General features: G+C 43.7%; 1 protein-coding gene across 9 annotated transcripts in view; it reads right to left on the minus strand.

Annotated features, from left to right (window-relative positions):
- The window catches only part of CYRIB (CYFIP related Rac1 interactor B), a 211,357-nt gene that overhangs the window by 31,088 nt on the left and 155,445 nt on the right, over positions 1-24,824 (minus strand). For 4 of the 9 annotated variants that reach the window (XM_040354966.1, XM_040354967.1, XM_040354965.1 and 1 more), the window contains one exon: positions 9,888-9,970. The exons of 1 other annotated variant lie outside the window; for it this stretch is intronic. In XM_040354966.1, the coding sequence (XP_040210900.1) occupies positions 9,888-9,960 (73 nt within the window). In that variant the 5' untranslated portion in view covers positions 9,961-9,970. Of the gene's footprint in view, positions 1-9,887; positions 9,980-12,471; positions 12,564-24,824 lie in introns of those variants that run through there. 4 more of the 9 variants (XM_040354969.1, XM_040354972.1, XM_040354970.1 and 1 more) reach the window with 3 other exon arrangements.

Below are 24,824 nucleotides of genomic sequence, written 5' to 3' on the forward strand. Positions count from 1 at the left end.
AGAAAAGCACTGGCTTGAAGGAATTTTGAAAGCTGCAGAAGACTGCTACGGAAAATGAGAAAAGGCAGTAAGATGGTACAGGAAGTCACCACTAAAAACACAGCACACTCCATGCAGAAAACAACAGATTACAATATACGGCAGAATATTAGACCAATATTTGTATCAAGACTTGTAAATTTCGTCTATTCCTGTGTACGGACAATAATAGCTAATGTAGGTTACATATAATAAAAGAATATATAGCATTAGACCGCGCTGAGGTGATAATAAATAATCCTCTCTAGCTGCTGTCTAATTGAAAAATCTCAACATCTCCGTGGGGACGTCTATTGACAAAACGTACGTAGGGTGAGCTGCTGGAGACATCGCTACCACTTCACATTTGAGGTCTACTTGTGGGATCATGAGATCTGAATATACATATATTATCTATGCCTGTTTTACCAGTGTCAGGAGACACTTTTAAAAGTGAGTGCTACGCGATTTAAAAAAAATAAAACTTTAAAGGATTTTATGCTATGATATTGATCATACACCGTGTAGGAGAGTAGGGAGTGGATATATTTTGGGCTCTAGCAGACCACTCTGAAAAGAAAAAAAAAATGCCTGCTGGAGGTCAGAATTAAACTGCTACAAAGGAGATCTAAAATCATTATCTACTATAGATCTGCAGAGTATTGCATCCTGTTAAGGATAAAGCACGTTTTCTGGTTTTCTTTCACCAGACACTAAGTTTTGGTGAGTGATTTGTATCATAAGTGATGGAGGATATATGATATGAAGAATCTGCTACTTACACTTGTGGGATTGAACATAGTTTATTTTGAACTCTTTTTTTTAACACACGTTTACTAACAATATCATTTTTTGGCACTAATATTTGGAGACGTTCATTGTTTTTTGTTTCTGTTCTTTGGCTACATATGGACACATAAAATTGAAGTGGATGTTTTTTGTGGGTTTAGTTTTTTATCACATATTGGTGTGGTCATATATCACATTACATTAATTTAGGTTAAATATTTGGTTTATATTATTATTACCCAATATGATCGAGATTATAGCATTATCATCACACGTTTTGATAGAGATTATAGTATTTGAATCACTATGTATTTTACATATTATACATACGCTTTTTTAGGATAGATCACCTGTCTTTTTTTTTCCCTAAATCGCTTCCTTTACCTTAGTGCAGTCCTCCTTCACTTACCTCATCCTTCCATTTTGCTTTTAAATGTCCTTATTTCTTCTGAGAAATCCTCACTTCCTGTTCTTCTGTCTGTAACTACACACAGTAATGCGAGGCTTTCTCCCTGGTGTGGAGTGTCGTGCTCGCCCCCTCCCTTGACTACAGGAGAGTCAGGACGCCCACTAACACACGGCTCCTTTCTCTACCTGCAATGTAGAGAGCGTCTTGACTCTCCTGTAGTCCAAGGGAGGGGGCGAGCACGACACTCCACACTAGGAAGAAAGCCTCGCATTACTGTGTGGAGTTACAGACAGAAGAACAGGAAGTGAGGATTTCTCAGAAGAAATAAGGACATTTAAAAGCAAAATGGAAGGATGAGGTAAGTGAAGGAGGACTGCACTAAGGTAAAGGAAGCTATTTAGGAAACAACCACTTTAATGTAGGTTACACGCCTCAAGACAAGATTGAACAATATTTCTCATGTCCATTTTTCAAATTTGGTCCCCCAATAAATCCCAATGGATTAAAATCTAAGGATTTCCCATAGAGATTAGTGAGTGTACCAGTGACACAGGTTAACTAGGGCCTCATGCACACTGGTTTATTGTAAACACGTCTCTCCTAACAGAATAAAAATCAGTGTTAAAAACTCACCTAAACTCACCTAAACTGTGTTTTTTTCAAATCAGTTTAGGCGAGATTAGCAGCTTTGGGCGTTTATCTCATTGGCCAGAATTTTTATTTAGGCTGCTTTCACATTGCAGCGTGGAGCCGCGGTGACGGTATAGCCGCACTATTTGTAGCGCGTCTATACCGTCGTATTTACCGCGATATTCGGGCACTAGCGGTGAGGTTAGCGGTATTACCGCGTTTTCCCATTGATTTCAATGGGAAGGCGCGGTATAGGAGCGGTGAACACACCGCTCCTATACCGGGGTAAAGATGTGGCTAGCAGGACTTTTGGTTGCGCTCCTGCTAGCGCACCGCTTCAATGTGAAAGCCTTCGGGCTTTCACATTGAACACTGCAGGGCATGATTTTTCAAGCCCCTCTCCTAAATGTGATTCTTCTGCATTCCTGGAGAAGAAGGTGCTCTGACTGCCTCCAAAGTTTGCTGCTGTTAAACTCCTCCAAAAGGCTGTGTGTGCATGGACATGCAGGCTTTTGTTGAGGTGTGTTGAGGGGATTAGGCAAAAAAAAAAAAATAAACACCAAAAGCCCCAAAAACATCAGTTTAGGAGCAGCAGTGGGCATGAGGCCTTACAGGGGCAACATATAGGAAACTGAAAACCTGATTGACTGTGGGTTCTGAGTACTGGAGCAGATAAAAGAAATCATGCAGAATTTAATACAAAGTCAAGTTATTCAGAACCAAAATAAAAAAGTGAGTGTTTGAGGTACCTGAGCTATGTGACTCTGGGTACACACGGTGGCTAGCAAGGATGGGCTCGGGCATGTTCGCGACCCACACATGCAGAGCCCCCGCGGAAGTTGGCACCGCTGGCGCCAATCACAGCGAGACATTTTCCGGATCCGCAGCTGCAGAGATCTGAAAATGTCTCACTGAATGCGATTAGCGCAGCATGGTGCCGACTTCCTGACGGGCTCTGTACGTACGGGTTGCGAAAAGCTCATCCTTAGTGGCTTTAACTCACCATGTGGAGTTCTTTAGGAACCTGAGCCATGTGACTCTGGGTACACACGATGGCTAGCAAAGATGGGCTCGGCGTGTTCGCAACCCGCACGTGCGGAGTCCACCCGGAAGTCGGCACTGCTAGCGCTAATCACAGCAAGACATTTTCCGGATCCGCAGCTGCAGAGATCTGGAAATGTCTCACTGAATGCGATTAGCGCAGCACGCTGTCGATTTCCTGGTAGGCTCTGTACGTACGGGTGGCTTTAACTCACCATGTGTACAGTATAGACTGAAATTATAGGAAATCTTGGAGTGTGAAGGTAATGAGTTAGAAGCTCTGATCTGTCCCAGAGGTCCTACTGAAATAAGGGGGAAAAAAATCGGGGATTTCAAATCCCCGGAACGCTACAACTGCTGTGTGGGCACCGACAGCTCACCACCCATGGAGGTGCATACAACAGGGACCGGGGAGGGTGGGAAGGGTGTGGCAAGTTAGCTCAAATTTGTGTTTTTTTAAAAGGTGAACTTACATTTTGGACAATTTCATGCTCCCAACTTTGTGGGAACAGTGTAGGGATGGCCCCTTCCTGTTCCAACATGACTGCGCACCAGTGTACAAAGCAAGGAAGAATGGAGTAGTCCTCGGACAGCGGTACTGGCTGTGTGGACACTGACAGCTAATCGCCCACAGACAGTAAGCACAACGGTGACCCATTGGGTGTGTCCGGTGTTAGGTCATCTTTTGTGAAAAGGTGAACTTGCACTATGAATGGAATTGGCTTGCTATGATCTTTCGAAAAAGGTTGCAGGTTACAAAGCTTGATTTTTAAAAGGCATACAAGCTCTTCTCATTCCTTCTCGCTTTAAATCACCAAACACATTGTTACATGTAATGGTGTGTATACCTTTACCTGCAGGTGGCTACTGCTAGTGTGAAAAGTTTTGCCACTTTCTTACTCCACTCCGCCATTCAGAAACCTTGTATTACTATTCTCCCTCAACTCATTGTGTTTTGTGAATAGAGATCCAGTCATTCAACTTCACCCCTCTGTGAATGGAGGAGAAGCAGTAGAATGACAGGATCCCCACTGCCCAGTCACATAACACAATGCATTGCGGGAGAATTGCAATACGAGGTCTCTGAATGGTGGGGAGGGCAGTAGGGGGCAACTCTTAACACCATCAGCGGCTGCTGGCACGTCTCACAGCGGCGCAAGACAGCTGTTCGGGGTAAAATTCGGCATTAGACCGAACTTCAAAGGATGGTCCAACAACTTACTAAACAAAAACTGGCGAAAAAGAATCTCCTTTCCACCATTTTTTTTTTTATTTATTTTTTTTAACACCATTGACATATTTAAAGTCTTGATACAGACCAGTCTAAAAAGAAAAAAATGACAAAGTTACCAAAAACATACAAAAATCACCGACAAGAAAACAAAAACATGGAATCAATAAGCTTGGAAAAATCTCACAGAAGAGTTAAGGAATGAAGAACACCGCATTTTCGTTGCAAAGTGCTCAGGAACAAAACATTGATATGGATAAAAACACAGAAAGAGCTTCCCAGATTTTTACAAACTGACAAAAATCATCATCATCGCAGCAGGCCAACGTAGTCCAAAACGAGAGGAAAGAGAGGAAGAGGAGAGGGAAGGGAAGAGGGAAGGGGAAAAGGAAGAGGAGAGGGAAGGGGAAAGGGAAAAGGGAAGAGGAGAGGAGAGGGAAGAGGAGAGGGAAGAGGAGAGAGGGAAAGGGAAAGGGAAGAGGAGAGAGGGAAAGGGAAGAGGAGAGAGGGAAAGGGAAGAGGAGAGAGGGAAAGGGAAGAGGAGAGAGGGAAAGGGAAGAGGAGAGAGGGAAAGGGAAAGGGAAGAGGAGAGAGGGAAAGGGAAAGGGAAGAGGAGAGAGGGAAAGGGAAAGGGAAGAGGAGAGAGGGAAAGGGAAAGGGAAGAGGAGAGAGGGAAAGGGAAAGGGAAGAGGAGAGAGGGAAAGGGAAGAGGAGAGAGGGAAAGGGAAAGGGAAGAGGAGAGAGGGAAAGGGAAAGGGAAGAGGAGAGAGGGAAAGGGAAAGGGAAGAGGAGAGAGGGAAAGGGAAAGGGAAGAGGAGAGGGAAGGGGGAAAGGGAAGAGGAGAGGGAAGGGGGAAAGGGAAGAGGAGAGGGAAGGGGGAAAGGGAAGAGGAGAGGGAAGGGGGAAAGGGAAGAGGAGAGGGAAGGGGGAAAGGGAAGAGGAGAGGGAAGGGGGAAAGGGAAGAGGAGAGGGAAGGGGAAAGGGAAGAGGAGAGGGAAGGGGAAAGGGAAGAGGAGAGGGAAGGGAAGAGAAGAGGGAAGAGAAGAGGAGAGGAAAGAGAAAATGGAAGAGGAGAGAGGGAAAGGGAAAGGAAGAGGAGAGGGAAGAGGAGAGGGGAAGATGAGAGGAGAGGGGAAGAGGAGAGGGAAAGATGAGAGGAGAGGGAAAGATGAGAGGAGAGGGAAAGAGGAGAGGAGAGGGGAAGAGGAGGGGAAGAGGAGGGGAAGAGGAGGGGAAGAGGAGGGGAGAGGGGAGGGGAGATCAGCTCTCACATAGACTATGGAACCGACGAGGGGAAGAGGGGAGAAGAGGGGAGTAGAGGGAAGAGGGGAGTAGAGGGAAGGGGAGAGGAGTGATCAGCTCTCACACAGACTATGGAACTGACAGGGAAAGAGGGAGGGGGAGAGGCAGAGATGCTGGAGAGAGCAGGCTGACAGAGGCACGTATACGGACCACGCTATCAGAGATCAGCAGCCATGTTAATTGTGAACAGTTTACAGAGTGGACAGGAAAGGGAAGAGGAGAGAGGGAAAGGGAAGAGGAGAGAGGGAAAGGGAAAGGGAAGAGGAGAGAGGGAAAGGGAAAGGGAAAGGGAAGAGGAGAGAGGGAAAGGGAAAGGGAAAGGGAAGAGGAGAGAGGGAAAGGGAAAGGGAAGAGGAGAGAGGGAAAGGGAAAGGGAAGAGGAGAGAGGGAAAGGGAAAGGGAAGAGGAGAGAGGGAAAGGGAAAGGGAAGAGGAGAGAGGGAAAGGGAAAGGGAAGAGGAGAGAGGGAAAGGGAAGAGGAGAGAGGGAAAGGGAAAGGGAAGAGGAGAGAGGGAAAGGGAAAGGGAAGAGGAGAGGGAAGGGGGAAAGGGAAGAGGAGAGGGAAGGGGGAAAGGGAAGAGGAGAGGGAAGGGGGAAAGGGAAGAGGAGAGGGAAGGGGGAAAGGGAAGAGGAGAGGGAAGGGGGAAAGGGAAGAGGAGAGGGAAGGGGAAAGGGAAGAGGAGAGGGAAGGGGAAAGGGAAGAGGAGAGGGAAGGGGAAAGGGAAGAGGAGAGGGAAGGGAAGAGAAGAGGGAAGAGAAGAGGAGAGGAAAGAGAAAATGGAAGAGGAGAGAGGGAAAGGGAAAGGAAGAGGAGAGGGAAGAGGAGAGGGGAAGATGAGAGGAGAGGGAAAGATGAGAGGAGAGGGAAAGAGGAGAGGAGAGGGGAAGAGGAGGGGAAGAGGAGGGGAAGAGGAGGGGAGAGGGGAGGGGAGATCAGCTCTCACATAGACTATGGAACCGACGAGGGGAAGAGGGGAGAAGAGGGGAGTAGAGGGAAGAGGGGAGTAGAGGGAAGGGGAGAGGAGTGATCAGCTCTCACACAGACTATGGAACTGACAGGGAAAGAGGGAGGGGGAGAGGCAGAGATGCTGGAGAGAGCAGGCTGACAGAGGCACGTATACGGACCACGCTATCAGAGATCAGCAGCCATGTTAATTGTGAACAGTTTACAGAGTGGACAGGAACAGGGAGGATCAGGCAGGTATTGTACAGCATAGAAAGGGACAATTAACATGGCAAAAGTACTGGGTTATATCTTGTGCCTTAAAGGGGCACTTTCTTTTTTTTTTTTACGTAAATGCACATTTTGGGTGCATATTAGCCTATTTAAATTATAGGATGCCCTAACTCTGCACACTAATGTGCAACATAAAACACGCAAATGCAATTTGTGTTATGCTCTACAAGTGTGAACCCAGGGATTTCTCTCACATCTTGCTGTGTCTACAGTACATTTCATCACTGGGGTACCACAGATGGAGCAAAAAAACCTGACAGGTTTTCACCATTCCAAAATGTAAAAAGCAGGGAAGCTCTAAATGTAAAAAAACACACATTACAGCACAAAATTAGTGATCGATAAAACAGATTGATTATTGCACCAATAAATGAATGTGCAAAGAAAACAGCTAAAACTGCACTCTGCATTCTTTGCAGGCAACAGACACTGCAGACAAGGAAACAGATGTAGAACAGACAAGACTTTCCACCTGTAGTAGCAGAACAATCGAAATCTTCCACTGAGGTCAATTTGGGACCAGTTTGTATATTTGAATGCACACTGGTTTATGCATCAAAGACATCTGTGACTCCAATAGTAACTATAAGAAAGTTAAATGGCAAGAACTACAAACTGCGGGTTTTGCAGGGGTGGTATCCAATACACTGAAACACAGGCACTTGACTGAACAAAGCTTGAAAAACAATTGAAGTCTATGTATTGGCAAAATAAATAAATCTTTGCAAAATGTAAATATTTTACAATGTTTATCCTTTTAAAAACGTGGTTCAGAAAAATACATGTTGGCCTGCCATAACCTCAGTGTGCTTCTAAGGTCCTGCTTGTGCTGACAAAGCTGCAGTGAATTCTCACCCTGTTTCAGCCCTGCCCAATTCTGGACTAGTCTTTCCAGCTCCATACAGGGCCGCCATCAGGGGGGTACAGGCATTACACCTGTAAGGGGCCCGGAGGTCCCCAGGGCCTTAGATGACAACCCCCCATTTTTTTATTTATTTTTTATAAAAAAAATATATATATTTTTTAATATATTTCTATTTTATTTTTTATTAAAAGGGACAATTTTATTTTTTATTTTTTTAGAGGTCCGGAGGTCCCCAGGGCCCCGGATAGCAACCCCCCTTTTTTTTATTTATTTTTTATAAAAATATATATATATATATATATATATATATATATATATTTTTTTTTAATTAAAGGGCCAATTTTTTTTTTTAGGGGTCCGGAGGTCCCCAGGGGCCTGGAGATTTCCAGGGCCCCGGATGACAACCCCCTTTTTTTATAAAAACAATCTTTTATATATATATATATATATATATATATATATTTTATAAATGTTTATTTTTTTACTAAAGGGCCCAGAGGTTTCTTGTTTTTATTAAAGGGCCCCAGATTGCAACCCCACTTTTAAAAAAAAATAAAAAAAATTATATATATTTATATATATATATATATATATATATATATATATATATATATATATATATATATATATATATATATATATATATATATATTTTTTTTTTTTTTTTAAATTAAAGGGCCCAGAGGTCCCCAGGGCCCCGGATGGCTAACCCCCCTTTTTTATATATATTTTTATTTCTTCTTTTTTTTTGTAAAGGCCCCCCTCGCTCAAATCACGGCAGCTCCCCCCCCCACTTCTCGCTTCTCAATTTCAGGCGGCACCCCCCCCCCCCCGGTTCTCTGCTCCAGGAGGGCCCATGCCTGAAGCTGTGTAAGGGGCCCCATAATTCCTGATGGCGGCCCTGGAAGGGGAGTTGTTCTGTAGTCCAGCAGGGAAGAACTCATGCAAGGCTGACAATGTTGGTTGGGATTTCAGAATAGCAGAGGCAATGTGTTGTCAGCTTAAACAGGAGATTGGCAGCTCACTGGATTGTTGGCAGCATCAACGGGTATTTTTCTGTGCTTGAAGTGTTTTTAACGACTTCCAACCAACCTGGCACATATATGAGGCCTCTTGGTAGGTGGGCTTTAAGACTGGGCGGCCGCTTACATGTGGCCCTAGGTAAAACACCCCCAGCACAGTAGGGAACAGGCACCTACAGGAAAGCTCCCAATGCATACTTTCTGATGACATCGCCGCTCCAGCCAATCACAGCGCTGGAGCAGCGATACCCGGAAGACACGCCAAAGCAAGATGACATCTCGTTCGGCGTGGACCAGGTAAGTTCTCTTCACCTCGTTCCGAGTTAAGTATTTCATAATGAGCCAATATGCGGTGCATACTAGCTCATTAAGGCTTTTGCCTTTCAGGTGGGGGAAAAAAAAAAAACATTGCGGGTATACAACCACTTTAAAGCGGAGTATTTCCAAAAAATTGAACTTCTGCTTTTTGCAATCCCCCCCTCCCCCTCCAGTGTCACATTTGGCACCTTTCAGGGGGAAGAGGGAGCAGATACCTGCGTAATACAGGTATTTGCTCCCATTTTTGGGCATAGGTTAACCATGGTGACCTACGCCACGCTTTGCGCCTACTCTGCCCCCCCGGCTGTCTTCTGGGATACACAGGTCCCAGAAGACAGGAGGGACGAGTGGGAAGGCGCAAAAGACTCGCGCATGCGCAGTAGGGAACCAGGAAGTGAAGCCGCAAGGCTTCACTTCCCGATTCCCTTACCGAAGATGGCGGTGGCAGCACCCAAGAGCCGAGGGAGAGATCGGCTTTGAGTGCCGACATCACGGGTGCCCAGGACAGGCAAGTGTCCATATATTAAAAGTCAGCAGCTGCAGTATTTTTAGCAGCTGACTTAATATTTTTTTCCCCGGCGGAACTCCGCTTTAATGCAAGGTAAAAATTAGGAATTTGAACCACTTTAAAGCTGTGTGTACCCAACTTTAGTGCCAGTGCCTATCAACGTGCGAAGAATCTCTCCAATGTGGCCACAAACACGTATAAAATCACCCTTTTCTCAGCAGAACAGGAAGGGTCAGACTCTTCCCGGTCGTTGTTGCTGTGTTTCCTCTGGGAGATCCCCCTAACTTCATGTCCCAGTGACAGCACCCATTGGGACCCCTTCCACGTGCAAACCAAAAACCAAGTTATAACTGCGGTTATACCCCTATGAGTGGAAAACCTCATTTCCAAGCAGTGGAAAATTTCAAAAGTTCTGTTGAAAGGACAGACACAAGGCAGACAGACAGACAAGGAGTGCAGAAAGCAAACGCAGTCTACGGCAGGCAGAGAGAAAAAGATATATAAAATCATATTCTCACTTTCAAAATCAAGGAAAAAATTTGGCCCCTGCTCAAGATCTGTGCATGTCAAAACTTTAAGTAGGTTCCCCATGTTAAGACACCTGTTAAGACAAGAACGAGAAAAACAAAAAAAAGATAAAGCAGGTCTTAATGAGACTGAACACGTAAATACAGAAGGGGGAAAAAAATAAGTATGAATGCTGAAAGTTTGGAGCACGGTGGCCAGAGAACCAGAGGAACGTATAGACTGCAGACCTTGCCACCAAGATTGCCACCAGTTTTCTTGTGAAGGTTTTGCCAGTGATGATGTGCCGTTGGTGCGATCCATCTCAGAACTCAACTAGGCAACTAAATATGTATTCCAAATGCTTTAACTTGCAAAATATAATATTCCTAAATTAAAGAATTATAGCAGTTCTCTCATTTATAGTCCGGGTTAAAGATATATATTTTTTATAATTGCAAATAGCCCAATACTAAACAATCTCAAATAGTGACAGTGCAGGAACTCAACAGAATGTTATTTTATGTAGGTGGTGAGCTCCTATCACCTGGCACCTTACCCACCTGGGCATAGAATATAATATATTGCAGCTTACCATTGCAGATGTGGTGGCTGCATTAGATTTTTTTTTTTTTTTTTTAAGATTTTTTTTTTCCCCTCCTTGATTTCACCTGGTGATCTGGCCAGTAACACACCTCCTGTATTCAGAGCACCCCACTCTTGGTGAAGGAGCACGGGAGGCACCTTTGTACAGCAGGATTCTCAGTCTGTGGGGAAGGGGTGTTGGATGGACTAGCAGATTAAAATACACTAACAAATTGAAGCCAAACTCCAGCAGAAGCAAACCCTAAACTGGCGGCTCAAAATTTTCAGCGTAATTTCCTCTACGTGCCCAACGCAAATCTGGAATAAAATTGTGAAGTCAAGCACTTGATTTTAGCTTGGTGCTTGGATTTTAGCTTGGGGAAAATCCTAGCGGACAGATCCGACCGTGTGTACAGCCTAGCAGACAGGTTTCCAGCAGACAAAAGTTTTAAAGCAGGCTTTAAAATTTATTTGCTGGAAACCCGTCCGTCCGACATGTCCGCTGGTTAGTACACCTAACCAGCGGACAGAAATCTCCTGCATGCGCCGAATGGATTCGGCGCATGCGTGGAAGTATTTTACTTCCTGGTTTGGTGACGTGGCGGCGTCAACGTCACCGCCACGTCACTGCGCCGTCTGTCTGCGGGGATTTCGGTTTGATGGTGTGTACAGCCATCAGACCAAAATCTCCCAGCGGACATGTCCGATGAAAACGGTCCGCGGACCGTTTTCATCGGACATGTTCTATCGTGTGTACAGGGCCTCAGACTCTCACCATCAAATCCAAAAAATTGGATACGTAGAAGAGGAAGCAACAACATCTAGTGCTCTCTGTATGCTTAAAGAACATTTATTCGATATAAAAAAGGTACACTTACAAGTGACGCACTGTGCTTCAGTGCAAAGGAACGAGCAGCAAAACGAAGAGTAAAAACGCACTGCGTCCCAGGGGGCGGGACTTCGTTAGCGATCACCGCTGATAAAGTCCCGCCCCCTGGAACGCAACGCGTACAGAACCACGTGACTTTGCGTGACGTCACCCGCGTCCTGAACGCTGATTCTCGTGGAACACACTTTGTTTTTACTCTTCGTTTTGCTGCTTGTTCCTTTGCACTGAAGCACAGTGCGTCACTTGTAAGTGTACCTTTTTATATCGAATAAATGTTCTTTAAGCATACGGAGAGCACTAGATGTTGTCGCTTCCTCTTCTATGTACCTAATTATTTGGATTTGATGGTGAGAGTCCGAGAGATATAACCAGCAATCAGCACACATCCTTCTCAGTGTACAGCATACACAGTGATCCCGTCTAACCATCCCAGTGAGGGAACTGCCTGTGAGACCTAACTGATTTGTTCAGGGGTCCTTATCCTGGAGGTGAGCTGCTAAGAGTATCATTGGTGGAGGTTGTCACACAGTCACCTTATTTTATATAAGAAATCACCATTGGACACTCAGTGTTAGCTGACCATTATGTGAAGACTATGGACTGTTTACCATCGTATAATCTATTTTAGTATCGTTTTTATGTTATGTGCGCTGCACTGCTTTTTTTATTCATTACCTATTGGGGATTTGATATTTTGACCCTCAGTGTTCCAGCTGCTGTTTTTAGGGTTGACTTGTTTTTACATATATGATAGGTACACTTGTAGAAATCATCAGTGAGCAATACATTTTAATAGTGTACCTACTGGTTCTTCATGAGGCAGCACCACTGCGCAAACATCACTGGCAACTGAAAACATCTTATTCACATCGGTTACCTTATGAATATATATATAAAAGTAAAAAAAAAAAGTGTCTGATCACAAAGGACCCCTAAACAAGACATGGGATCTGACAACACCAAGCCAGCCATGGATGATTTCTCTCTGGCTCTACATGATAAGCAATCCCATGGCTCTTTTGCACCCCGTGTCAACAGACGGTTCCCACTGCCGTTCGCTGTGATGGTGAGAATGGGTTACAGAAAACACACAGCAGCTGGGCCACGGCCTGTGAGAGACTTACTTTCAAAATCCAAGAAAAAATGTGCAGCATTGTGGTCTATGTCTCTGGTTAGCACCTTAATGAGATTACCCATGCCAGCCAGGCAGCCAAACCTAAAAATAAAAACGGCAAAGTCATTCATTTCCAGTAAGTGAGGACAGGTGGAAGCTGGGGTTCAGTTAGTGGTCTCTCTTGGGTCTCTGGTGGTTTCCCACGTGTGAGAAGGAGGTTGGCAGCAGGAGGCGTCTGCAGATCTGGTCTCAGGAAGAAAATCAGGTTATTACTCAACACCACACTCAATGTAACGTATTAGGAAGTGCACCTTTCTGAATCCCTGTGTGCATGAAAACCAACATATAGAAGGGTCAATTTACCCAAAACTGATTTTATTTTTGTTAGACTTCCACAGTCTCTTTTAGCGTAAATATGTTTCATGGAAGAATTACGGGAAGATTACCAACTTACTACTTTTACCATATTTATCGGCGTATAACATGCACAGGCGTATAACACGCACCCTAACTTTAAGAGGGAAGTTTCAGTAAAAAACTTTCCACAGCCCCCTGCGTATAACACGCAGGCACAGTTTACCCTCTATTTTCAGGGTAAAAAAGTGAGTGTTATACGCCAATAAATACATTATTTTATCTAATGGGGTTTTCCAATACCTATTGGGATATTTCTGGTCTCCATGTCCTCATCAATGTGAAGATAAAAAGAATTGTGGAAGTCAGAAGTTGATTGCCAAAGAGGGGGAGCCAAGAACATCAGACGGAAAATATTCCAATAGGGAAACCCCATTTGATGATTTACAAAATAAATAAAAAAAAAAAAACACTCCATAATTAAAAGTCCCATAATCCTCCTAAATTCATTTGGTGATTAAAATACAATAAAAGTCAATAGAACGTTTTATTTTTAAGGATAACTGAAGCTACAGTTGGCTTATTAACCCGGCTCCCTGACTCACCACCCCTGTTTATATAGCATACTTAGGTCCGGTGCCTGAGGCCTGCTATCATTTACAGCAAACTTCTATCATACCATCTCCTGATACAGGGAAGATGGCCCCATAGAGGTCCAAAAAGTTCCACTTTGCAGGCATGGCTGGGGCAAAGAAAATATGGGAGCGTGACAGAGAAGATTCCTATAGGCTGCGGTATTTCAATACATCTGAGAAGGGGGGGGGGGTGGGTCTCTATGCATGAAAGTAAAAAATATTTATCCGAGACCCATTGTGATGCAGTGATGTGCATAAGAGCAGTGGCTATCCCTCCTCATTGGCGGAGACAGGGGCAGGAGCCATCGGCCAATAAGAAGAGAGAGGGGCAGGGCTGAGCCGAAGCTCTGTGTCTGAATGAACAAGCAGAGTAGCGTCTCAGGAGCAAGCTTCCTCGGATGCCCCCATAGCAAACCGTTTGCTCTGGAGTAACTTGGCAGAAGGGAGAAGCCAGAAGTGACGGCGGGGGACCCGAGAAGAGGATTGGGGCTGCTCTGTGCAAAACCATTACAGAGAGCAGGTAAGAATAACATGCATTTAATATCATTTTAATGACAAAGTGATCAAAAGTCTTAAAGAGGGAAAGAGCTGTGGAAATTGTGCCCAAAAAAAGGCAAGCAAGGAGCAAAAGACTAAGCTTTGTTCTGCAGTTTCTCAATGTGAAGGCAGCCATCTTGGTAGAGGCAGGGCTTTGCTTCCTCATGTTAGACCCTCCAACAACGTAAACAGCATAGTAGTGATATCTTCAAATCTCATGGAACCAGCCGTCAGAGGCAGAAATGCTTTAGATCTCAAGTAGCAAATATACAGACATGAGGCTGTTGGGACAGAAGTGCCTAGGCTGTTTTATTTTTCAGGAGAGATTCAAGACAAAGTATATTTTTCAGGGTATTACAGACTTGGTTGATTTATCCTCTTCAGCAAAGAAGACATGACCAAATGACTAGGTATTTCATCACATGACCAACACTGGAGGTACTCCAGAGCAGTATTCTCGTCTTGTGTAAGGCAAGTAAAAGGTGCACTTTAAAGGCTCGTTCACATGTGGTGTGGTTTGGTCTCTGAAGAGCGATCCACATTCAGATCCCTTTTCAGAGAGCATTTGACAGGCAGTAAGGAGACGTAACACCTACTCACTAGCTGCTTTAGCCCCTTGAAATACTATCGCACTGCAACAGGGTGCACTGCATGCTGTTGCAGGGCCCTGGCAGAGTAGCCCTATTCATTTGAATGGGTTGCGCTTGGCAGGCATTATGCCCACTGAAAGCGTCAGGTGTGTAATTCTTGAGGAGACTGCAAAGCACAGTGGCAAGAGTATGTGTACACCCCCCAAGTCACTGCAGCTAAATGGGCTTTGGGGGGGGAGATCAACAGGGGAGTTTTACCACCCCTTCAACTGCTGGTGTGAGCAAGCCCTTAGTCTTATTTTACACACACCAATATTAACTACATTAAACATCACATTCACATCACAATGTTTTACTTTTGAAAATTTTATGAAGAAATTCTTCATGACAAAAGATAAAAAAAAGTGTCCCAGCGTGTGAGAATTCTAGTACAAAAAGGCATTGCAATCTGATACAGACTGGCTATTAGACCACCGAGGCAGCACCTGCTCCAAGATTTAGATCTGTAAATATTCCCAGTTCAGATATATTAGGACACCTGCAATGGGGGGAACCGTGATAACATCACACCAAGCAAAAATGAGGCCATGTGGTTACCAGAAGAAGGTAAAAATACTAGAAATGACAAAAGTTATCTCTGATGGGGAAAAGGGGCACACACTGTATTCTAAATAGGTGTCAAAGCTGCCCACAGCAAGTAAACATTTCCCACAGTGTAGTTACACCGATGTCATCAATCGATGTGTTTAATCTTGGAGGAAGTCCTCTGCAATCGTTTTTAAATTGGGACTTGAGAATCTGCTACTTTATAGGAAACATCTAATAATGTTAATAATGCCCAATTCATACTCTGAAAGATTTACCCTTCGTCTTAAATTCCTCCTGAAAACAATAGTAAACCAACTGTGCCTAGGCACTCCCATGTCACACTGCCCATGTGCAATGTGAGACCATCCAAGGCACTGCTGCCTCTGACTGCTTGTCTCACCAGATATACAGTATCTCACAAAAGTAAGTACACCCCTCACATTCATGTAAATATTTTATTCTATCTTTTCATGTGACAACACTGAAGAAATTACACTTTGCTACAATGTAAAGTAGTGAGTGTACAGCTTGTATAATAGTGTAAATTTGCTGTCCCCTCAAAATAACTCAACACACAGCCATTAAAGGGACACAAAAGGCAAAAAAAAATTTTCTTTTTAAAAACAAACATGTTATACTTACCTCCACTGTGCAGCTCGTTTTGCACAGAGTGGCCCCGAATCCGGTCTTCTACGGTCCCTCGGCGGCTGTCTCGACTCCTTCTCGCAAAAGCTTTCCACGTTAATGCGAGCTAACTCGCATGGTGGAAAGCTTTTGCAAGCACGCTCCCGTGATACAGCGGCGGCCATAGCCGACTGTATCACTCGGCCCTGCCCCCCAGCGCGCCGCGTCATCCGCTGTGATTGACAGCAGCGCCAGCCAATGGCTGCGCTGCTATCAATCCGCCCAGCCTAGCCAATCAACGGCCAGGCTGGGAACCGAACAGCATGACAAGCACGCGCCCGGGACTTTCGAACGGTGAGGTAAGTAAAACGGGGGCTGGGGGGGAGGGCCGGTGCTGTCAGATGTTTTTTTACCTTCATGCATAGGATGCATTAAGGTAAAAAAAATTTAACCTTTGCAACCCCTTTAATGTCTAAACCGCTGGCAACAAAAGTGAGCACACCCCTAAGTGAAAATGTCCAAGGTGGCAATATTTTGTGTGGCCACCATTATTTTCCAACACTGCCTTAACCCTCTTGGGCATGGAGTTCACCGGAGCTTCACAGGTTGCCACTGGAGTCCTCTTCCACTCCTCCATGATGACATCACAGAGCTGGTGGATATTGGAGACGTTGCGCTCCTCCACCTTCCGTTTCAGGATGTCCCGCAGATGCTCAATAGGGTTTAGATCTGGAGACATCTTTGGCCAGTCCATCACCTTTACCCTCAGCTTCTTTAGCAAGGCAGTGGCCGTCTTGGAGGAGTGTTTGGGGTCGTTATGTTGGAATACTAGCAAAGGAAAGGCAAAACCAAATGTGGATTAGAGTGCTGCACACCCCTGAATTTGGACAAAGGAATACTTCATGTTGGAATGTGGACCTGTCTCTGAAGGGAGGGGATCATGCTCTGCTTCAGTATGTCACAGTACATGTTGGCATTCATGGTTCCCTCAATGATCTGTAGCTCCCCAGTGCTAGCAGTATAGACATTAATGGCTGTGTGTTGAGTTATTTTCAGAGGAAAACAAATTTACACCGTTATACATGCTGTACACTCACTACTTCACATTGTAGCAAAGTGTAATTTCTTCAGTGTTGTCACATGAAAAGATATAATAAAATATTTACAAATATGAGGGGTGTACTCTTTGTAAGATACAGTAAAGAGAGATTTGGTGATGTCATTACTGTGCGGCTCACTGTTCTCCATGCTGGAGAGGCAGCTGTACCGAGAACCTGCAGTGCAAGAATCTTCCTGCTTTATGAAGATCAGTGATTCTTCATCCTTTTCCATTTCTTCTTGAATTTTCCTCAATCAATCAACAGATACCCAGCCATGAGGAAGCAAACCCCTGCTCCTTTACAAGGACGGATAGCGAGCTCACAGGCAATACTGGTCATTGGTCCTTTACCCTCTACATGCCTTTTTTTAGCACATTTTTTACAGTACAGGTCTTCTTATCCACTTTATAGTAATCTGATGTTCACAGAAGGGATCTCCCATCCTGGGCAGGCATCATATGACTTCCTGGGCTTCTCGGCTGTCAATGGGGTGTGCGCCCACCGCGTTGCGATGCTTGGGAGCTGGGCAACGGCGATTACCAGCAACAGAGCCAGGGACGTGGATCTGTGTGTGTAAACACACAGATCCACGTCATGTCAGGAGAGGAGACCGATGGTGTGTTCCCAGTATAGAGGAACACAAATCGGTCTCCTCCCCTTGTGAGTCCCCTCTTGTTAGAATCACTCCCTAAGTAACACAACCCACCCCTTGATCGCCCCCTAGTGTTAACCCCTTCCCTGCCAGTGACATTTACACAGTAAATTAGTGCATTTTTATAGCACTGAACGCTTTATAATTGTGGTCCCAAAAGCGTCCAATATGTAAAAGCACTGAAAGTGGCCATAACAATTGTCAGCCCGCATTAATCTGAATTCAGCACACACTGGGGGACAACTAGAACAGAACTTGCACTTGCAGAAAGCCAGGAAAAAAAATCTACATCATGTTCAGTTTACCCTAATGTTGAGTATTTGATTTCATTACATTATTAAAAAAAAAAAAAAATATATTATATCTATCCATCCATCTCATATATATATATATATATATATATATATATATATATATATATATATATATATATATATATATATATATATATATATATATATATATATATATATATATATATATATATATATATATATATATATATATATATAGAGAGAGAGAGATATATATATATATATTCCTACTTTGATGTTTGGAAAACATTACATTTCTAAAATTTTTGTCAAGTGCAGCAACAGCGCAAATTTAAGTGTGATATTGTGAAAAGTCCCTAGTTGCCTTTACTAATAAAGCGGGTGATTCAACTAAGGAGATGCTTTAAAAATATAAATGTTCCTTGCTGGTGTCTGTGTCCAGTGGGGGTGCTCGCATAATAGTGTGCCCCCCCATCCCAGGCGATCAAGATATGGAAGTGTCACACAAAGGCCGCCCAGGACAGGTTGTGAGAACATGACCCACTGGGCAAGGACACAATTATAAACTTGACCTACTTATTGGGAGAAGGACATACGGAACGTCACGTCCGATTACACTCACTCCCGGCGCCGCAGCCTAGTGGGGACGGATGATGACAGGCTGTGTATCGGGAGCGGACAGGCGGAAAGCCAGATACATGATTTGAAAACAAACCTTGCACGCATGCCCTTCATACTGCCAATATCGCAGTGTGATAGAGGGGAGGATCGGAAAGTGGGAGAGCTCAGCAGTAGGCACAGTTGACAAGCTCTGGAGTGTGATGCCCTGTGGCAAGCTGCTTTTCCAAAATAACAAATGGAGAAAAATCAAGCAATGGCAGTGCACTGATTGGCTGCTGAGAATAAAGTTCATGAATGATCTCAATGTTATAACCTTCCACAGCCCGGTTCCTGTACGCCATAAGAAAATGATCTTCTGTAGGAAAACTCCAGGTTAGATATTATGGGGTCAGGCCACCAAAAATAGCATTTCAACTTTTGGCTGCTGCTGGAAAGCTAAACCATTGAATTGTTCCATATAACTGAAAGAATCTGTGATACCATAGGTCTACCATACACATCACAATGGGGTCCAGCTCTTCCTCATGGATAGATTATATGTGTATATATAACTCAAATATCACTTTTGGGTGGGTGAATCTTTTACATTGGAAACTTTGCTAATGGAAATGCATTTATATATGTACTTTGTTTCTGTATGCACATTTGTTTAACAAAAAAAAAATACTTTCAAATAAATGAAAAATGTGTGAGAGAAGTTTTAGCTTTTCCACGGAAATCACATTCTCTCTAATAGTGGTGTGAATAAAAAGACTTTAATTGGTTGATGGTTGGTAACAAACTGTTATGGGCATTTTATTCAATGAGATTAAATGTCCCAAAGCTGGAGACAAGATATTGGTTCTGTGGGTATTGTCCAAACAAAACAAAAAAAAAAAAAAACATAGCAATTACATACAATGCAACCAGCACTTCATTGTTCTCCATCGACTATTTAAGATAGGGAGCTCACTTATAGACTGTAACCCTGGTGATAAGAATCGCATTTGATAAAAAGGTCTCCATAAACTTAAAAGTAGAACTAGAAGTATTTTTTTTTGGGGGGGGGGTAGAGTAAGGGAGGGTTATAACACCTGTAATTTTTTTTCTTTGCCAACTGTGTCCCATTGTGGAGATTTACCTTCCTGTCACCATAGGCACAATAAGAAGAGAGGGAAATTCCCTGCTAATTAAGGGAATCTCTTGGGGCCCCTCAGATCACCAGATTTCCCATCTATTACTTTTTTAGGAACATCCAAAAATGTGGGATCTTCTTTAACTTTCAATGATAAAAGGTAATAGAGAGTGAATCTCCTAGGTTCCAGTTCTAATCCCTCTCCACTACAAAAACAATATATATATTTTATTGTCATAGTAGCTCATTGGTGTGTTTTATCCTGAATCAAATGCTGGCACACAGTCAGCAGGATTGATGTTGCAGCAGAGTCAACCAATCAGTAGCACTGTCAAAGGGACCGCTCAGGATGCTCTCATTTGGCAGAGGGCACCGGTCTTGTATAAAAGATTTACAGGTTTGTATGTTAAGAACAAGCAGGTCTGTTTTGTTTGGAGAACAGTGTAAAATTCATAACACACAAGACGTCACAATGCTTTTAATGCACATTCGAAACTAAAGCCAAACTTTGCCTTATGGTGACATCTAGTGGTGAGATTTGAGAAGGCAGCAAAGGTTAAAACCCAGGCTGAAAACGGGAAAAGAAAAACGTTTTTAGGTCAAAGTATTTAATTGTTTTTTAAGTGTAGAAGTTTTAAAAAAATATATAATTTGCTATGTATGTGTACAATTGAATGTTATTTTCTCTGACAGACCCAATGATCAGTTTCTACCTATGCGTGCAAGGAAGAAACACATTGGAAGCCTTGAATCTTACACTAAGGCCCCATACACACGATAGAATCCATCCGCTGAAAAATCCCAGCGAATGGGTTTCAGCGGATAGATTCTATGGTGTGTACAATCCAGCGGATCTGTTTCCGCGGATTTTTCTCCCATGCGATGGATTTCCAGCAGATAAATATTTGAAGACATGTCTTCAAATCTATCCGCTGGAATCCATCCCAACGGATTGATCCGCTGGTCTGTACAGACTCACCGGATCAATCCGTCCAAAGGGATCCCCCGCATGCGACGTAATGATTAGACGCATGCGTGGAATTCCTTATATGACTGCGTCGCGCACGTCGCCACGTCGTCATCGCGGCGACGGCGCGACACGTCATCGCCAGAGGATTTCGGCGCGGATTTCGATTCGATGGTGAGTACACTCCATTGCATCAAAATCCGCGCAAATCCTCGAGAGGATTTATCCGTGGAAACGGTCCGCTGGACCGTATTCGCGGATAAATTCTCTCGTGTGTACGGGGCCTTATACTCTTTTCCTGCTCATCCCTCTATCGTGAGATGCTGACAGCACAGCCCCTAAAGAACCTATTGCAACACAAAAAAACAAAACATCTATCATCATCACACATTTTCTATTTTGGATAGAGTAGGGAAAGGTTATTGTCAGGTTTTAGGCCATCGGTATCTCATTAAAGCCCAACGCCACATTCAACGTCACTAAATAGTATGTTTGGGCCGTGCTGGACGAAAAACTATTTACTGCACAAACAAGTGCACTGTATTATGTGTAGGTAGCTACCAGCTACATAGAGTATACAACTCTGTGTTCTGGCATTAGGACAGGGACTTCAGCGCTGCTTGGCCATTCACAGGAAGCTTGGTATTCTATGAATACAAAACTCCCTCTAAATGGCTGAGGCATCATGATGTCTGCCTCAGCCAATCAGAGGAAGCACTAGGGTTGATTTACTAAGCAACTCTGCATAGAAAACAATCAGCTTCTAACTTTGGCGTGTTCAATTGCGCTAGGACAAAAAAAAAAAAAAAATTGGAAGAGGATTGGTTTCTACGCAGAGCTACACCAGATTTTGCACTCTCCAGTTTTAGTAAATCAACCCCCAGTGTATTTCAATCATTGAATACAAAGGTTCCTGTGAATGGCCAAGCAAGGATCAGCCCGACTCTTTTGTGCTGTGAGTGGCACAAGAAGTTCCCATCCTGCTGCTGGACAATAGTGCTGTATACGGTTTATAGTTGAGGCTTCATACCGTTGAATACAGTGCGCCCGCAAACGCAGTAAATAGTTAGTTTGGGCAAACTTAGCCCAACAAAAACTAACTGCATCCCACCCGCTGTATAGTGAAATAACAGGCGGGCGGGAACACTTGTTCTGGGAGGACGGCATATGACATCCTCCCATTCTTGCCACCCATGTGCACCCGAGGAAGGCACGCAGCACGGTGATGCACTGTGTTTCTCGGATACAGCACATCACTGATCATGGTAAAGAGTCTATGATGTAGGCTCTTTACCACGCGATCAGCTGTGTCCACACCAGCTGTGTAAACAGGAAATGCCGGTTATCAGCATTTCTCTCCTCATGCTGACAGTAGGGTGACCACGTGTCCCGGATTGCCCGGGACAGTCCCGCATTTTGCAGGTCTGTCCCGGGCACCTTCATTCCAGGGCAATACAGTGTCCCGGAATGAAACTGACACAGCCACCCCCCCCCCCCCCGGCCAATCTGATGCCCCCAAAAAAGGATGCCACATCACTGCTTTACTCACTGACAGTACTTGTCCTGGCCAGGAATGCCTGGAGGAGCACAATCCTCGCCCCCTGCTTGTGATTGGAGAAACCATAAATCCCTCCTCTTCTGACCAATCACTGTGCTGTGAGTTACAGCACAAGCTGATTTTTGGGAAGGGGGGGGGGGGGGTGTCCCTGAATTGGAAATGTGGTCACCTTAGCTGACAGTGCGTGAGGAGAGGAGAGCCTGTAAACGGCATTCCTCGACAGGGACATCTGCACTGACAACCAGGGCACTGATCAGTACAATGCCCCGATTATCAGTGCTGCACGTCAGCGCCCACCAGTGATGTCTGCCAGTCCCAATCAGTGCTGCCCATCAGTGCTGCATATTAGTACCGCCATACCAGCGCACATCACTGCAGCCTCATCAACGCACATCAGTGAAGCAGAAAAATTACTTATTTACCAAATTTTATAACAGAAACTAAGAAAAAAAATATATATATTAAAAAAAAATTTGTTTGTTAAGCAAAAAATTCAAAAGTGGCAATTAAATACCAACAAAAAAATTGATACAAATTTAAATTGCAAGACTGCAAAAAAAATCTTCAATAACAACAACTAGTTGGCGAGTTTTATTTATACTATGGCCATTGATATTTATATCTAATCTGGCATATACTGTATTACCATTCAACTAAAATTGTGTTTCTCTTGAAATTTAGAAGCTCATGAGGAAGCGATTTCACAAATTGTGAAACATGATGAACTAATTTTAATGGTCCAAGAACTTTGTGGACACATTAAAAAGGAGATACCTCCCCCTTTTTGGATACCGGCGTGGGCATTCTATCATATATACCCCCGCAACCAGAATATCATATTAGTATAGAGTATCTTTTGTGGTTAATCACGTGGCTCTCTCTTTTAAATGGTTTCAATATTTGTGTATTTTTTGTATTCATCTTGTGAAATATAAAAAATGTGTTACTTTTTCATGTGCCTACAAAGTCAATTGTTTCCTTCCATTCCTTCAAACCAATTATTGTAGGGTGTGGCACATTCGTTAACCAGGGTGTTGATTACCACCCAGGGGCACCTGTAATCAAATTAAAAACAAATTTAATTTGATTACAGCGTTGCATGACCGCGCATTTGTCAAAGTGCCACAGCGCTGAAAGCTGGCCTGGGCAGGAAGGGGGTGAAAGTGGTTAAAAAGGACAATAAAACAGTGCTTAGATAACTGAGGAGGGTAGGCGAGCCATCCACCCTACTCTCAAGAATAACCTTCTTATGGTTTACTTGTTTTGGCTACCTTCGGATATTTCTTTGTGTTTTCTTTGTTGTTTTGTTGTAATGGAAAAATGTACGTCACTGTTACTAATGAGTATTGCTAAACTGTAAGATGTGACTGAATGCAATAAAATAAGTTTTACAAAAAAAAAAAAAAAAAAAAGGACAATAAAACAAGGAGTTAGTCTGAAGGTTGGGCAATAATGCCTTAGACAGTTACCAAATTGCCATGAGAACAAATATCCACAACTGGAATATTCCCTTTATTGTGTTCTGGCGACAACTCATTTTTGGATTCACCATCAATTTTATTCCTGGTGACACTGGTTATCAGGACAATTAAAGAGGGTGAATTCTTCCTGGCGGGGGGCAAAGACACCAATAAAAACCTGATGATGTTTATAAATTCTCTCCACTCTATCCAAATACAGAAACAAAGTTTTGCCTTCAGTTATACTTTAGGGGGTCCAGGAAAGGGGGCTTCTTTAAAAACTAAAGGTGGGACCTTATCATTGGGTAACAATATACAGCCAGCTATCCTTCCACATACCTCTTCAGGAAGGCAATGATGAAGCTGCCTGACACCTGTGCAGATCATGACTGGCCAAGTTGTGACATAAAGCCAGTTCCTTTCCCAGAAGCCTCCAAAGTGGCTTTTAGCCTGGGTTCACACTAGTGCGATGCCAGACACCACATGTGATTCGCACCGCATTGTTGTGCACATGACCTGCGATGTCTGTGCCATGCAAATTCAGCCAAACAAACTGTATGTGCTGAAATCGCATTGCATTCACACCAAAATGGTGCAGGACACTGTGATCATTTTGGACATGCTGCTGCAATGGCCTGCATAGTGTTTGCATCCAGGGACCAGAAGACCAATCTTTTAAGTTTCTAAATGACAAAAAATACTCTGATCTGTGTTTTTTCTTGATTTACTGAAACATTAGTGCTCGTCATGGATTCAGGTCAAAGGGCAGTACTCCATTCCTGTAAAAGGGCAGCTCCATACAAAAATGTGTGTTAGTTCAGTGTCAAATGGTTCACCCTCTGAAATCTTGCATTTGTTGAGGACTCCGGTGGAGTGATCTCCTTGCTACAACTTTATGCCCTGTCTCTATTCACTGTGGGGTGCTCATACCCTTTTTTGGGTGTTCTCACACATCAATCAGCATTAACTACCTAAAGGATGTGCAGGTCTAAGGACTAACTTGCTGCATAGAAATCACCTCCAGACTCCATGAAAGACATAAGTAATTGTTAGCTTTTTTTCTGTTGCCCCTTTAAAAGTATTCTTTGTACACATATACTGTACCTATGACCTTGCAAACACTGGAGTAGTGTGCTTATTTAAAAAAAAGGGGTTATTTCATAATTTTTGCAGTAATATTAAAAAAGTTAAAGGACCCATCACATATTTCGGGGCTAAAAACTGGAAATAAACTGGAGACGGGCATCAAAAGATTCAAAGCAGATGGTGTACCCTGGTGGAAACTGGT

Source organism: Rana temporaria, chromosome 5 (assembly GCF_905171775.1).
Source record: "Rana temporaria chromosome 5, aRanTem1.1, whole genome shotgun sequence".
NCBI lineage: Eukaryota > Metazoa > Chordata > Amphibia > Anura > Ranidae > Rana > Rana temporaria.